This window comes from Silene latifolia, unplaced genomic scaffold, assembly GCF_048544455.1.
Source record: "Silene latifolia isolate original U9 population unplaced genomic scaffold, ASM4854445v1 scaffold_20.1, whole genome shotgun sequence".
In the NCBI taxonomy this organism is placed as follows: Eukaryota; Viridiplantae; Streptophyta; class Magnoliopsida; order Caryophyllales; family Caryophyllaceae; genus Silene; species Silene latifolia.
Window position 1 is genome coordinate 6,869,810 of NW_027413163.1, and position 16,689 is coordinate 6,886,498.

The following is a 16,689-nucleotide window of genomic DNA, read 5'->3' on the forward strand; positions in this document are numbered from 1 at the left end:
AACAACAACAAACAAACAACAACAATAATTTCAACATAAACAATCAAACAAACATAAAAGAAGAACAAAAATGTAAACAAATGAAAATAGGGAGAGAATTAATACCAACAAAATAGTGAAAGAGGAATTTGGATAGAAATGATAAAAGAAGGAAATCCTTCAATCTTCTTACAAACCCAAATTCAATCACTAATTGATTGAAGAACTTCTCTAATTAAAGCAAGATTAACAAAGAGATTAAGAAAGTTTAAAGCTTGAAAGGGTAAATATTCTGGATCTAGGGTTGTGTGTACAAAGGGGTTTAAGAGGGGGTATATATAGGTTATACAAAGATTAGGACCGAAATTGGAAATGGGCTTTGAAACTCGTAAATGCACTCCCCGTCCCAGGTCAATCCGAGGTCACGGTCATTGACCGGCTGGGAGTTTCCTGGATTTTTCATTGAAGTTTTGAAGTCATCAGGTGTGCACGGCCGGTCAACCGGCCGCCGGTCACTGACCGGCTGGGACACCCTTGACTTTGAAGCTTGACTTTTTGCCTTGGAGGAACTCCCAGCCGGCTAGCCGGCCGCCGGTCATTTGACCGGCTGGGAGTTTCCTGTAACATTCTTCCATTTTCTTTGTTTCTTCAGCCAATGCGTCCTCCCAGCCGGCTAGCCGGCCGCCGGGCCACCGGCTGGGAACACTCCTTCCTTGTTTCCTCCTTCATTTCTTGTATACAAGTGCTCCCAGCCGGCTAGCCGGCTGCCGGCCTACCGGCTGAGAGTACCTCTCAGCACCAATTCCTTCATTTTCCATGTAGGTGTACTCCCAGTAGGCTAAGCCATTCTTTCAGCCCTACCGGCCGAGGGTACATCTCAAAGATACTTCCTTCTTCTTTCATGCAAGGCTTAGAAATCCCGTCTTTCTAGCTTCGTTTCGCCCGTTCCCGCCTCAATTTCTGCAAGGGGGCCAAAGTGTCATAGTAAAGGGAATCGGGACTAGAAACGAGAGTAAAGGGGTACAAAACCGCCTTAAATGGGGTCGAATATGCATGAAAATAGAGGGAAAAAGAGTGCAAAATGGTCCTATATCAATTTCCTATCTCTGATACCACTTTGTAACACCCCCATACTCCAAGTGCCTTACCAGGACCACTTAAAGCATGAGAATGCTACCATCTCGGTTACCCGAGACAATGTATATCAAATAGACCATAAAAGAACGTACTTTAATATATAAGTTTAAGTGATTACATAACAAAACCAACCGTAAAGTAAAGTACAACTGTTCTACAACCAAACTACAACTGAAGTAACAAAAGTATAAAGACAACACAGCGGAAGACTACTATCAGACTCGTGGCAACTCCATCCCCAGCTAATCCCGCGCGCATCCATAGTATACCTGCTAGACAACTGCTCACCACCCCCGAATGGATCACCACAGTTTTTAAAACATTTAAATGGGGTCAGTACTGATTACACAAAACAAATAGCTGCAATAAAACAATACCACAACCAATTCAATCAACCCAAACTCCATCACATCACCACACACCTGACTACACACTAGAGTGTGTAGCCCTGCCAGAATACTCATCGCAACAAGTATTCCACACCGCCAGTGGGGGACCGCAGCCGTTCCCACCTAAGCCCCGCTCATCTCATCCGAGTGACAAACCCATGTTCCTTAATGTGCACATCCCTTATGTGGTGGGTTCCACAGAAGGCGAATCAAGGGCGTGAAGCCACTCCCGCAAGTGACTCCACTCAGCCGAGGACGCACCTCGCAAACCACGGACAGTTATACGATAATCACATTATACTACCAACAATCACCAATTCAGAATCCAATACCAATACGATATACAACAACAACAGTCAATCAACTACCAACAATACCATGTAATCAATACTGAGTACGAAAACCCTACCTGGAATAGCAACCACAAGACCGTCACAGCAGCTAATCAATAACGTTCCTCTACGAATCCTCCTCCTATAACACATATACATACAATTACCACCAAAACCACACAATACACCCAAAACCCCCAAAACTACACAATTAAGGTTTTAACCAAACTCAACGAAATGCTATAAAAATTATACAAGAAGCTTACCCACGACACGATGAACTCAACGACGTAAAGAACACGACGATCCGACACCTTAAGCCTTTGGGATTTGATAGCAATGTGAGAGAGGGGAGTCACATAACCTTGTTTTCTCTTTTGTGAAACTTAGAATGATATAAAAGTAAAAAGAAACTGGTAGAAATCCTTTATATACAAATATCGCGTTGCTATCAAAACCCGACCAAATACTCGTAAAAACTAACTTACTCGATCGAGTACGCCACCTACTCGATCGAGTGCCTCTTACTCGATCGAGTAACCCACTTACTCGTTCGAGTACCCGTCAGCAGAACACTGTTTCGAAAACCAAACATACTTACTCGACAGAGTAAGCCCCACTCGATAGAGTACCCATAGACATAGAAAACCGTAGTATTATATTCTTCCCTCCTTAAAAAGAACTTCGTCTCCGAAGTTCAACCCATACTCAAAACGACAAACATACTAACTCGATTAAGACACAACAACGCAACTAAAAACTCAAAACAAAACCTCAACCTATAAAACATGAACTCTTAACACCAACTCCACTAACTATGCCTACCTCCACAACACGGCTCACGATATCGTATCAACTACATTATAGTCTCTCTCGACACTAACTCCATACACTACCAACTACATCCACAAACGCTGCTAGCTCCGTAACATATCATCCACTAGAAAATCCAATATCAAGACACTCATAAACATCAAACGGAATGTTAAAATCTCGAGCATGGGGAAGGGGTGGTGGTCGGAGTGTTAGTGATAACTCCAACCTTACTTGCTTCAACTGTGGAGGAGTGGGTCACAAGAGGTACGACTGTACCAGTGCAAGAGTTGGAGGAGCCTCAGTACCTTATCAGGGGAGTTTTTCTTAGGGTCTGAGCCAGAGCTTTGCCAGCAACAGGCCATCCTGGTCTTGGGGTAACCGTGGAGGACAGAAGAACAATAGTGGCGGCTTCAACCGCAACAGTGGAGGATCCTATCAGCGCCCGAACAACAGTGTGACTCAGAACTCGGCAGGTAAGCCGACTACTTCTAACACCTCGGTCCAAGGTGGAGGCCAGAAAAGCAGCGGGAAGCTCTTTATGATGGACAAACAGGAAGTTGAGAACGATGCTCATGTAGTTACCGGTACCTTTCTTGTTCATAATACATCGTCTTTTGTTTTGTTTGACTCTGGGGCAACACACTCTTTTGTGTCTAGAGGCCATGCTTTGTCTATAGGTTTGGGGGAGTTTGAGCTTGTAAAGGATAGTGTGTTCATACCTTCCGGGAAGTCGGTGTCTTGTGTCAAGTTATTTAGGTATGTGTCCATGTTGGTTGGAGGGGTAGACTTACCGGTCAACTTGCTAGAGTTTCCTATGGATGAGTTTGAGGTCATCGTCGGGATATATCGGTTGGGTAAGTATGATGCTAAGATAGACTGCCGATAAAAGAAAGTGTCTTTAAAGGGGCCCAAGGGTATTAGGGTGTCATATAAGGGGTTTTTTGTGAGACCTAAGTGTAAGTTCATCACGGTTATGACCTTAAAGTCATGTTTGAGGAAGAAGTGTCCCTTGATTCTTTGCCAAGTGAGAGATCGGCGCGCGAAATAGCTGACTGCATCTGATATACATATGGTGGGAGAGTTTAATGATGTCTTTCCAGATAAGATACCGGGGTTACCACCTAAGAGAGATACCGACTTCAATGTGGAGCTTAAACCAGGGACATGTCCTATATCTAAAGCACCATATCGTATGGAACCTAAAGAACTGGAAGAGTTGAAGAAACAGTTAGATGATCTGTTAGACAAGGGATATATCCGGCCTAGTGTGTCACAATGGGGAGCACCGGTGTTGTTTGTGAAAAAGAAAGATGGGAGCATAAGGCTATGCATCGACTATAGGGAGCTGAATCGTGTCACGGTGAAGAATAAGTATCCTTTGCCAAGGATTGATGAACTTTTTGACAAGCTGAGTGGTGCAGGGGTGTTCTCTAAGATCGATTTGAGGTTGGGTTATCACCTTTTGAGGATAGCAGATGAGGATATTCCTAAGACAGCCTTCCGATCTCGTTATGGTCACTATGAGTATGTAGTGATGCCTTTTGGTTTGACGAATGCACCAACAACTTTCATGGATCTTATGAACCGGATTTTCAGCCCGTTCTTGGATAGGTTTATGGTTATCTTCATTGATGACATCTTGGTCTACTCTAAGACTAAGAAGGAGCATGAGGAACATCTGAGGTTAGTCTTGCAGACTTTACGAGATAATCAACTCTATGCCAAGTTATCCAAGTGCGAGTTTTGGTTAGAGGAAGTGGCTTTTCTGGGCCATGTGATATCTAAAAAGGGTGTGTCGGTGGATCCTAGCAAGATTGAAGCAGTGACCAAGTGGGAATCACCGAAGAATGTTGCTGAGATTCAGAGTTTCTTGGGTTTAGCTGGTTACTACAAGAGGTTCGTGAAGGACTTTTCTACGATAGCACGACCTATGACAGCTTTGATGAGGAAAGAGACCAGTTTTCGATGGGATGAGAGTTGTGAGACGACGTTCCAGACCTTAAAGGAGCGTTTGGCCACAACTCCTATCCTAGCTTTACCTGAGGGTTGTGAGAACTTTGAAGTATACACCGATGCTTCAAAGAATAGGTTGGGATGTGTTTTGATGCAGAATGGGAAGGTCATAACTTATGCGTCGAGGCAGCTGAAGCCGTATGAGAAGAACTATCCTACTCATGATTTGGAACTGGGTGTAGTTGTTTTTGCTCTTAAGATTTGGAGACATTACCTCTATGGGGCAACCTTTAAGGTGTTTTCAGATCATAAGAGTCTGAAATATATCTACACTCAGAGGGAGTTTAACATGCGACAGAGATGATGGATGAAGCTGATTGGGGACTACTATATGGAGATCATATACCACGAGGGTAAGGCTAATGTTGTTGCAGATGCTTTGAGTAGGAAGAGTGTTCACTCGTTGTGTACAACTATGTCTTTGCTGAAGCTGAGGGATGAGATGTCCAAGATGGGGATCCATATGATTCGCAAAGGGGATACCATCAGGGATTTGACAATCGAGCCAGATTTGTATGAGGATATCAAGAGAAAACAGGAACTTGATCCTAAGATCTAAGAATGGAAGTCAAGAGTGGAGAGTGGCACAGTTTCCAGGTTTTCTATCCACACAGATGAGCGTGTTCGCTTTGATAGGAGATGGTGTGTTCCTGATGATGCAGATTTGAGGAGGGTAATCATGACAGAGGCTCATTGCACTCCTTATTCGGTTCACCCAGGAGGTGACAAGCTCTATAAGGACCTCAAGAAAACTTTTTGGTGGCCTAACATGAAGAGGGATATGGCCGAGTTCGTGGCTAGGTGTCTGACATGCCAGAGAGTTAAGGGTAAGCAGTGAAGACCACAAGGTAAGATTCAGTTGCTTGAGGTACCTGAGTGGAAGTGGGAGTCGATCTCTATTGACTTTATCGTGGGGTAACCAAGGACACAGAAAGGTAACAATATGATTTGGGTGATCGTCGATCGGTTAACAAAGTCAGCTCACTTCATTCCGATGAGGGACACTTGAACTAAGATACGGCTAGCTTTGGGTTACAGGAAACATGTGGTTCAGTTACATGGTGTGCCTACAGATATAGTTTCAAATCGAGATGCGAGGTTTATATCACAGTTTTGGCAGGAGTTGCAGGATTTGATGGGTACGACCTTAAAGATGAGTACAGCTTTTCATGCTGCCACAGATGGTCAAACTGAGAGGACTATCAAGACTTTATAGGACATGTTGAGGGCTTGTGCCATGGAGTTCGGTGGGAGTTGGGAGGACAGGCTGGATTTGATTGAGTTTTCCTATAACAACAGCCATCACACCAGTATAGGAATGGCACCTTTCGAGGCTTTATATGGCAGGAAGTGCCGAAGTCCAGTTTGTTGGGATGACAGCGCAGAGGTAGTGGTTTTAGGGCCACAGATGGTGCATGATATGATTGAGCAAGTTCGGCTGATTCGTCAAAAGATGAAAGCAGCTCAGGATCGCCAGAAGAGTTATGCTGACTTGCACTGCAGGGACATCGAGTTCGCACTGGGTGACAAAGTCCTTTTGAAAGTGTCACCAATGCGAGGGGTGACGAGGTTTGGAAAGAAAGGTAAGTTAAGCCAGAAGTTTATCGGTCCATATGAGATCTTGGACCGTGTAGGTGAGGTGGCTTACATATTAGCCTTACCACCAGCTTTGGATCGAGTCCACAACGTGTTTCATGTTTCGTAGCTCCGGAAGTATGCGAGTGATCTATCACATGTGCTTGAGGTTGAGAACATCGAGCTTGATGAGTCTTTATCTTATGCCGAGGTTCCTAAAGAGATCTTATACCGCAAGGTACGCAAGACAAGGAATGGTGAGACCGTCTTACTTAAGGTGCTTTGGTCTAATCATAATGTGGAAGAGGCCACATGGGAACCCGAGGAGGCCATGGAAGAGCGTTTTCCCACCCTTTTTGATCATGTATGTTTGGTTACGGGGACTTAACCGTTGTCTTTTTAGGGGGGCAGGAGATGGTCGCATGTTTGTTTTTGAGTTAGTTTAAGTCGGTTTAGTGATGTTCTGTGTTAGTTTAGCTATGGTTCTGTCATCCGGTCGATTATATTGGGTGTTTTGTTTTATGTAGTAGGAGTTATCTGGCTCTTGTTGGTCTTATTTTGTGTGTATAGTGTGAATTTCGGGGACGAAGTTCTTTTTAAGGAGGGAAGACTGTAATACTACGGTTTTTTCTAAGTCTGTACTCGGCCGAATATGGCTTACTCGGCCGAGTAAGGGTGTCGTGTGTTTCTGGACAGTTCACTGCGCAGGAATACTCGGCCGAGTAAGGGACCACTCGACCGAGTAGAATATACTCAGCCGAGAATACTCTATACTCGACCGAGTATCCGGTCTGACGGGTGTTATTTCCGCAGTTTGATTTCAGAGTTATATAATCGTGGATTAACAGTTTCTAATAATTTTCTCAAAACCTAAATATTTCAACGTAACTCTAATCCTCTCCAAATCTTTCTCAAGTGCGTGGATTGTTAGCAAGTCTTATTCATCTTTATACACTTGGTGTCGGTAAGTCCTTGATTTGTAACACCCGCGAATTTTCCATTTTGACATTTATAATTTAATTAACCATTCTATGGTCTTATTTATATTTTAAATTATTTAATTTAATTAATTTCATTATTAAACATGATTTTTATAAATATTATATTTTTAAAGCTTAAGTTATACAAAATAAATATTTTGGTCGGATAATAATGATAATAATAATAATATTCTCCGTCTTGAGTGGTAGTGGGCTTGAGACGTAAATTCATGTGTATATCGACTCAATTTTGCTTATTGGGCCTAGTATGACCAATGGACTCACCTACTACTCCTTCCTCCTCATCAAAATAATGAGGGAAACCCTAACCCCTCCTCCTTCCTCACAATTTCAGCAACACCACCACAAACACAAACACCATTTTCATACTCTCCTCTTACAAATCTTCAAAACACCATAACTTGCTCAATTCTTATCCGAATCAAGTGATTTTCGCGTCTATCTCTTCCTCTCATCGCCCTCCATCTTTCTAGGTAAGAAAGACACCGACTTTCCTCCTTATATAGGGTTGTCGAGCCGTTTTATACATGGTACCCTTTTTCTAATTTTGATTCTTAGTCTTATTTTGTGTTTTCTTATGTTTAGGAGAAAGTTTAGTTGACCCGGAAGTGGATTCTTGAAAGGTAGACGAGTCTTTTGTGGATTTAAGTGCAAAAAGGTAACGGTGATGGGTTACTCGACATTATGTCAAATTTGTGTGTTTATATGTTGTAGTTTGTTCATATGTATGTTAAAGTTTGAATCTTTCTTGTTTCACATGTTTGTTGTTGAATGAGTTTGTATGAGAAACCATCTCATGGTTAGTTGAAGGAATTTCCAATCCTTTGGGTTACATGAATGTTTATATGGATGAATTAGTAAAGAAACCGTCTTATTCATGCTTAATAATTGTGTTTAATTATGTCACGAATTTGTTAGTTTGGAATTGTTTGAATTTGAATCGAACCTTGTGTTTTAATCCCTCTTTTATGCTTTGATTTCACCCTTATTACTTGTACAAAGTTGCTTGGGTAATATATGGTGGAATTAGGATTGTAATGGCATGATAAAAAAATGATTTGGGGATGAAGGTGAATTTGTTGTGTCGTGCAAATCAGCACCTCGGCGCAGGCTGCGCACCTCGGCGCAGGCTGCGCACTCAGCCTGGACCAGTTTTCGTAAAATGGCCATAACTTCTTTGTTACTTGTTTGTTTGAGGCATATGACCTACCGTTAGAACCGTAAGAGGATAAGCTATCACCTCCAACTGGTTTCACCTCATTATCATGTATAGAACTCAAGTTATGACCGTTTGAAGTTGACCCTTGTTGTAGTCGAGTACTAAACTTGTTGTTATAGATTGGGTTTTGAGTTTCTTGTTGGGTATGCATCTTAACTTTGGTTCTAATGCTTGTGTATGATGTGTTGAGACTCTTTTATCATGGGAGTACTTGATATTTGTTATACTCTTATACTTATACATGCTTCACATGAATTGTTTACGTTATATTCGTGCAATCATGGTTGCTCGTATTTGAGACCCAAGTGCGACGATTTACATTGTGTGACTACTTGACATTCCTTATTTATTTACCCTTCGGGCCTTTGGTACGAGTGCGTGCCATGTTCCCAGGTTGGGTTATCCTTCCGCCTTTCTTCGGACCTTGGGTTACGAGTGCGTGCCATGTCTCCGATTAGAGGTTACTCGGCCTTTGGATACGAGTGCGTGCCATGTTCCGAGTCTTGGATACGATTTGGTATCGTTTGTCGAATCGGGTGTCGCCCATCCCGAGAGTCTGGATCCAGGTTTAGACTAGGACCGTATTATGATCGTCGTCCTACCAAGAGGTTGGAGTCTAGGGGTCTGTCTTGTTTGAGTCAAAGCCTTTGTAAATGTCTTCTTTGATTATGGTCATTGGCGTGTTCTTATATACGAGAGTGCACGTCTTCTATGATTGTTTATGAGAGTCTTGGTCCTATCGGATACTAGTGGTGAGATGCAAGCCCCTAGTTGCGATATGATCGCCGGGATTGATGTTCCCATCCGTTCTTATGGTGAGATGCAAGCCATAAGTATGAATGTGACATTAGTAGCCACGTCCGTGCTATGGTTTGTTAAGAGGTTTTCAAGTAATGGCTATTGGTTTCCATCCATGTATTTTCTATTCAATTGATCCGTTGTTTACCTTCTTCATATGATTCGATGCCTAATCTCATATCCATGTTTTGGTTACCTTGAATGCATGTTTAATATAATGTACCATGCCTATCTCATTAAGAATGCAATGTGCCTATCTCATTAAGAATGCAATGTGCCTATCTCATTAAGAATGCAATATGCCTCTCTCGTTATGATTATCGTTATATTCCCTTGTTCATATTATTCAAGTATGATGCATGATCAATATGTTTAATTAAGTTCTTGCTTATGTGCATTTTGACATATTGTGGCTGGGAGAACCCTGAGTTACTCCCCACTGACTGTGGCGTTCATGTTTACATGAATGACAGGTTTGTGATGCAGATTATGGGGAAGACGTGTGAGCTAGCGAGAACGTTGAACCTTGGACCTTAGTTATAGTTTGCCTAGACTCACCTATCGTTAGACTTGTGTTTATTCGTGGGATATCTTTTCCCCAACGCACTTCGTTTTTAATTGTAAAACTTATTCATCTTACTTTTCATTTTCGTTTGATCACTTATGGTGGATTTCACACTTTAAACTTTAAAGGTTTTAAAAATCCCTTATTTTTCCGCTTAGATTTAATAGTTCTTTTGATGCCTCATCGAGGGGTGTCACAGATTTCATTAGTTCCATTGACTGATCTTTTAGGGTTGCCTTAATTTGTGAATTGGGGGAAAAAGGGGTTTTGTATATGGTAATTGGAGTTTATGTGTTTGTTGTTAGGTGAGGACTTCGTAGAGGAGCCGTTCTAGATTGCTTTGCTTGTGTCTCATTGCAGTTGTGCTAAGGTAGGGTTTCCCTACTCGGTTTACTGTTTAATTGTTATAAGATTGTGTTTTTATTGTTGTACGATTGATTATCTACTGATCGTTGTTGGTGTTTTTGAGTTGGTGTTGGTGTTGTGATGATTGATGTTAATATTCGCGAGGTGCGTCCTCGGCTGAGTGGAGTCACTTGCGGGAGTGGCTTCACGCCCTAGTTTCGCCCTCTGTGGAACTCGCCACATAAGGGGATGTGCACATTAATGAACAGGGTTATCGCTCGTTGATGAGTGAGGGCTTAGGTGGGGATTTGCTGCGGTCCCCCACCGGCGGTGAGGATTATCTGTTACGATGGGTAATCTGGCAGGGCTACACACTTTAGTGTGTAGTCAGTTACGATGTGAGATCGGGAGTTGGGGATGGATGATGATCAGCAGTTTGCCTTTTTGTACTTGTCTTATTTTGATTATACAGTAACTGACCCCGTTGTTGTTTTGTAAAATCTATGGTGATCCATTCGGGGATGGTGAACAGATTGTGTCAGGTGATGATGTTCATTAGCTATGGGGCTGTCGTGGGGAGTCATCACTCGAGTCTAGCTTCCGTTGTCAAGAGATTTAGAATCCAGTCTTAGTTGTTGAACTTTCGTAGTAGTACTTTGGTTTTGGTTTTAGATCATGTAAATTTTTTTTGGGTGAAATGTAAGAATTTCATTAAGCACAAACTTAGGCTATTACAACCTAACAATTTAAAGACATAACAATTTTAGTAGAGACATACCTCTACTTACACAATTCAATACTTTCTAACCATTTTTTATCATTATTATCTAAATGATTCTGGAAAGCACTAATCCGCATTTTAATTACATTTCTATCCAACCTTAACACAATCTCAGGCCTAACCAAACAATGCTCCACGCATACTCTATTCCTTTGCATCCAAATATGGTAATAACAAGACATGAAAGCACATAGCAAGATGCCTCTTCTTATTTTAGACCACTTCTGAAGCTATATCCACTGCAAGAGATTATCAGCTGGAATAGCTACATGACATAAACCAGCCATCCCCGATAGAATGAGTCTATTGTAGGTACAATGCTAGAATAAATGCAGATGGATCTCTGCAGCACACCCACACAGTAAGCAATCTTCACCAGGAACAATACCCAAGCCAAAAAGTTTAGCTTTAACCTGCAATGCTTCCCTGGCCAATAACCAGCAGAAGAACTTGTGCTTAGGCATTGCCCAGGTGTTCCAAACAATTCTATGCCATTCAATTGCCTGATACTTCAATCTCAGCAATTCATATCCACTCTTCACTGTGTATCCCTTAGGATCCAACAACCACTGCCCATGATTATAGCATGAACTGAATTTGTCACGAACTCTACAAACTGTTTTCCAACCCCAGCTAATATCCCCACTGGGTACATAATCAGTCCAAGCCCTGCCTTTTAAATAAATCTAGCTAATCCATTTTACCCAAAGTTTATCAGGATTAAAGTAGATCCACCACACTAATTTACCCATAGCAGCTACATTCCACACAAAACTATCTCTTAGTCCAAGACCCCCCCTCCTTCTTTGGAGAACAAATTTTTGCCCAACGGACAAGAGGTACTCTAAGTCGATCAGCTTTCCCATCCCACAAGTAGTTGTGACAGATGGTATTCAATCTATGCAACACTCCTTTAAGAATAATGAAAATGCTTATCCAATAAGTGTATAATGAAGTCAGTATTGAGTTAACAAGTACTAACCTCCAGAGTAAGATAAGTGTCTGGACCCAAAACTTGTAATTCTTGCTGTAATCTTTTCCATCAGAATTTGACCTTGAGATTTTGTTAATCTACCAGCAGTAATAGGTACTCCCAGATATTTAAATGGGAGTTGCCCTTCCTGAATCTCAGCAGTAAGCAGAATATCCTCCTTTACCCCCACAGACACCCCATTAAAATAAGCATTTGTTTTAGTGGGACTCATATGTAACCCAGAGGCCCTGGAGAAGGTAGAAAAAGCTCTAAGCAACACCATTATGGAACCCACATCACCTTTATTGAACAATAAAAGGTCATCTGCAAACATTAAGTGTGATAACTTGACTTTACCACACAGAGGATGATACCTGAATCCCATATTTTCAGTAACATACCCCAAGACTCTACTCAAGTACTCCATAGAAATAGTAAATAAAAGGGGAGACAAAGGATCCCCTTGTCTTAACCCTTTCTTCCCATGAAAGAAACCAAAAATATCTCCATTTAAAACCAAGGAGTAACTTGCAGTCTGAACACACTCCATTATCAAGGAAGTAAACTGTATAGGAAACTCTAAGGAAACCAACATCTCTTCTAAAAACTCCCAGCTGACAGAATCATATGCTTTCTTTAAATCAACTTTCATCAGGAATCTAGGAGAAACAGACTTCCTATTATATAATCTGACAATGTCCTGACAGATAAGAATATTTTAAACAATGCTCCTTCCCTTGATAAATCCTCCTTGACTATCACTGATCAACTCAGGCAACACCTCAGACAATCTATTACAAAGAAGCTTAGAAATGCATTTGTAAACTACATTGCAATAAGATATTGAACGAAATCGAGTAACATTTTGAGGCATTGCACACTTAGGAATGAGAGAAATGAGGGCATGATTTAATTTCTTAAGAAGTTTGCCAGACTTGAAAAAATCTTTTATAGCAAGAGAAACAGAAGCTGGTAGATTCCATGTTTAAAGAAGGCACTAGAATAACCATCTGTTAATCTACCAGCAGTAATAGGTACTCCCATAAGTGTAATAACATCTTTAAAGAAGGCACTAGAATATCCCAAGCATATTTAAAGAAGGCACTAGAATAACCATCTGGGCCTGCAACCTTATGGTTATGGATAGAAAACATTACCTTCTTGATCTCTTCATCAGCTACAGGGGACATAAGCAATTTTTTGTGTTCATCAGAGCACACCTTCCCCAGCTTGACCACACTATTACTGACTTTAATAACCTTCTCATAAGTACCCAAAAGAGAAGTATAAAAACTCAAGAAAGCTTCCTGAATTTTCTTTGGATCATCACATTGAAACCCCTGAGTATCCTCTATCTTAAGCACCTTATTCCTGACTTACCTTCCTTTAATAAAACTATGAAAATACTTCGTGTTATCATCTCCCTTATCAACCCAAATGGCTTTGGATTTTTGCAATAAAAACTCAGAACATGCAGTCTCCAGAAATCTAACACTGCTATTGCCTCCACCTCTTGAGAAATTAAAATAGCATTGTGAGGATCATCTCTGAGTTTTATTTGAAGAAACTCAAGGTTCATCTTAGCCCTAACAGTATTGTTGACTATATCATCAAAATTATCTTTATTCAACTGTTTTAGAGGCCATTTTAAAGATTTCAGCTTCTTGACCAGCTTGAACATTAATGTACCAGTCTAGTCTGTACCCCATACTTGCTGCACACACTCCATAAAATCCTCTGCTTTACTCCACATGTTATAATATTTGAAGCATCTCCTTGGTTTCTCACCGTTACTTTGTTCTTGCACCACATAAGGAGTATGATCAAAAACTCCTTCAGTATAAAAGTGAGCATAAATAGTACCATTAACCCTTAACCAAGCATCATTCACCAAGACTCTATCCAGTCTACTAAAAACTCTAGAGGAGGGATCTTGCTTATTTGACCAAGTATACAAAGACCCAATGGCAGAACAATCAGTGACACCACACTCAGCTACACACGGTTGGAAATCATCCATCTCCTCATAAGTGGAATTACCTCCTAACCTCTCTGAAGGGACCAAAACAGTGTTGAAATCTCCACAAATAACCCAAGGCCCCTTTATATCTCTATTATAAGCACACAACTGTAGCCATAGTGCCTTCCTTTTACACACATCATTGAAAGCAAACACCATAGTACAGTGAAAATTAGACCCAGTGCCTAAATCCTTGACCTCCATATGAATAAACTGAGCAGTATAATCTAAGAATTGCACAGTAAACATTGAAGGCTGCCAAATAACCCAAACACGACCCCCTTTGTGATAATAAGTATTAGTAGAGATGCACCGGTTAGCACAAAGATTATTTCTCATATTATTTAGTGACAAAGGTTTCACCTTTGTCTCAAGGAGACCAAACAACCCAATTTGATGATGGTGTAAAAACCACTTGATAGTGTTCTGCTTTATTGGGCTATTCAGTCCCCTAATGTTCCAAAATCCAAAATTATACATTACCCCCAAGAGGAGGTAATGCACTATCATTTAGAGTAACCACACCAATTCCAACGAGAGATAGAGATGTATTAAGGGTGTCAAGAAAAGTATCCTTACCAAACTTGACTGAACTGTACCCTTTATTCATCAACTCCTGTCTACTGAAACGAATAATCTGCTTTGCAGGTGTGTCAGCAACATGATATTTCCCATTCTTGCCCCATGTCATCTGGAACTGGTTAGGTTTCTCAATTAGAGTAATCAGACCTGACTCCTCAGAGGGAGGCAGTGAGACAGCAGGCTCAACTGGTTGTGGTCGAGCTTTAGGTCTCCACTGCTTTACAGCCTCCTTCGGAGCTTTGGCCTTTGGGACCCATGGTTGCTTCGCTTTCCTACAGTTAGCAGTAGCATGACCAACTCCTTTAAACGACGTACATAAGAGGGGCTTCCACTCAGACACAACATCAACAACAACCACACGACCATCTTCATCTAAAAATTTAAGCTTGTCAGGGATAGCTTTGCCAAAAGGAACCTCCACCATGACTCGAGCAAATCCAAGCCTAGTCTTATCCTTTGTAGAAACATTACATTGAATAAATTTCCCCAACAAACTAGCAATTCTAGGGAGACACTTCCCCCAAAATTTCAGAGGAAGATGCTCTAACCTAACCCAATCTGGAACCTCCTTGACATCCTCCTTCACTAGATCAACATCAACACTCCAAGGTCTCACAATAAGAGGCTTATTGTCGAAGAGGAAGTGCCCTTGTTGCAAGACACGATCTTTAGCAGCACTAGTGGTAAATCTTACCAGAAATACCCCATTCGGAAGGAAAGACACCTTATCAATTGGAAGATGAGCCCAGATTATCTTAACGAAACCATCTACCACTTCTACTGGAGGATTAGCACCCAATATGAAGCAGTAAACCGAGTTTGTCTAGTACTCAATTTCCTCCTTAACATCCTCAGGGGAGAAACGCAACAAATCAGTTGGTTCTTCCTTAATAACTTTCAGATGATTTTTGCCTTTACACCTACGTTGGACCACCCATTCCTGTACTTCAGAATGGAGTGACTCCAAATCATAGGGTTGAACACCAACCATCGCATTCACACTATTCGTTTTCTGGGTTTTATCCCAATATGAAGCAGTAAACCGAGTTTGTCCAGTACTCAATTTTCTCCTTAACATCCTCAGGGGAGAAACGCAACAAATCAGCTGGTTCTTCCTCAATAACTTCCAGATGATTTTTGCCTTTACGCCTACGCTGGACCACCCATTCCTGTACTTCAGAATGGAGCGACCCCAAATCATAGGGTTGAAACACCAACCATCGCATTCACATTCTTCGTTTTCTGGGTTTCATCTCCTGTAGGGCCCCTAACCACCACCGTGGATACATGCGGCACATCAGAAGACGACGCCTCATTATTCTTCGTAGACTTAGGACTTTTCGATTTCGTATTACCAGAGATTAGAGGGGGAAATTGTTCAACGTTTGAACAAGCGATTGACATATTTTGGGATTTTGATTTAGGGTTTTAGGATAATTTTTTGGGATTTTTTTGTTTAGGGTTTAAGGAAATTTAGAGCTCTTTCTCTCACTATCTCTTTATTTTTTTATTTTATTCATGTAAACTTTAACCATTTATACTTTAATAATTGTGTTTTGGATTGGTAACTTTGATATACTAACCTCGGGCAACCGAGATGGTGACGGTCTCTCATGCTGTGGTGGTCCTGGTAAGGCACCATGGTATGTGGGGGTGTCATAGTATTGTGATTATGGATTGTGATTGTATGATTATATGATGATAGGAGATGATTTCGTAGAGGAGCGCTTTTGATCTGCTATTGTGTCGATTTGTGGTGATTGCTTTCCAGGTAGGGTTTCCTACTCAGTTATTGTATACATGATTATGAGATGGTTGTTGGTTGTTGGCATTTGATTATATCGTAATATTGATGATATTGTAATTGGTTGTTGTTATTTGTCTGTGGTTTGCGAGGTGCGCCCTTGGCTGAGTGGAGTCACTTATGGGAATGGCTTCACGCCCTTGATTCGCACCTTGTGGAACCCGCCACAAGAGGGGATGTGCACATTAAGGAACATGGGTTTTCGCTCGGTAAAGATAAGTGGGGATTAAGTGGGAACGGCTGCGGTCTCCCACAGGCGGTGTGGATTACTGGTTGCGGCCGTAATCTGGCAGGACTAGACCTTCAGGCTAGTCAGATGATTGGTGATGTGACGGTGTTGGGGAATGATGTCTGATGTGA

General features: G+C 41.4%; 2 protein-coding genes and 1 long non-coding RNA gene across 3 annotated transcripts; 1 reads left to right on the forward strand and 2 right to left on the reverse strand.

Moving 5' to 3' along the window:
- The first annotated feature begins 7,551 nt into the window (after nt 1-7,551).
- LOC141638404 (uncharacterized) lies at nt 7,552-9,951 on the forward strand. The gene is made up of 3 exons (XR_012542083.1): nt 7,552-7,715; nt 7,828-7,900; nt 9,733-9,951. It is a non-coding gene; the product is annotated as an uncharacterized LOC141638404 (long non-coding RNA).
- A 1,319-nt stretch (nt 9,952-11,270) lies between these two features.
- LOC141638273 (uncharacterized) lies at nt 11,271-13,604 on the reverse strand. The gene is made up of 4 exons (XM_074447680.1): nt 13,395-13,604; nt 13,081-13,230; nt 11,933-12,623; nt 11,271-11,623 (listed from the first exon to the last, which is right to left on the reverse strand). Exons 1-4 carry the CDS (start codon nt 13,602-13,604, stop codon nt 11,271-11,273), a joined length of 1,404 nt encoding a protein of 467 aa, XP_074303781.1.
- Nucleotides 13,605-13,616: 12 nt separating this feature from the next.
- Nucleotides 13,617-14,282, reverse strand: LOC141638274 (uncharacterized). Its single transcript, XM_074447681.1, has one exon. The coding sequence runs from the start codon at nt 14,280-14,282 to the stop codon at nt 13,617-13,619; it is 666 nt and encodes a 221-aa protein (XP_074303782.1).
- Between the last annotated feature and the right edge of the window lie 2,407 nt (nt 14,283-16,689).

What these genes read in the sequence shown, in the direction of transcription:
- LOC141638274 (XM_074447681.1), bottom strand. Translation starts at nt 14,282, where the DNA reads ATGAGAAATAATCTTTGTGCTAACCGGTGCATCTCTACTAATACTTAT.
- LOC141638273 (XM_074447680.1), bottom strand. Translation starts at nt 13,604, where the DNA reads ATGTTCAAGCTGGTCAAGAAGCTGAAATCTTTAAAATGGCCTCTAAAA. An exon ending in CTGATGAAGAGATCAAGAAG is followed by an intron (nt 12,624 to 13,080) that starts GTAATGTTTTCT and finishes CTTATCTGTCAG; the next exon opens with GACATTGTCAGATTATATAA. An exon ending in ACACTTATCTTACTCTGGAG is followed by an intron (nt 11,624 to 11,932) that starts GTTAGTACTTGT and finishes TTTATTTAAAAG; the next exon opens with GCAGGGCTTGGACTGATTAT.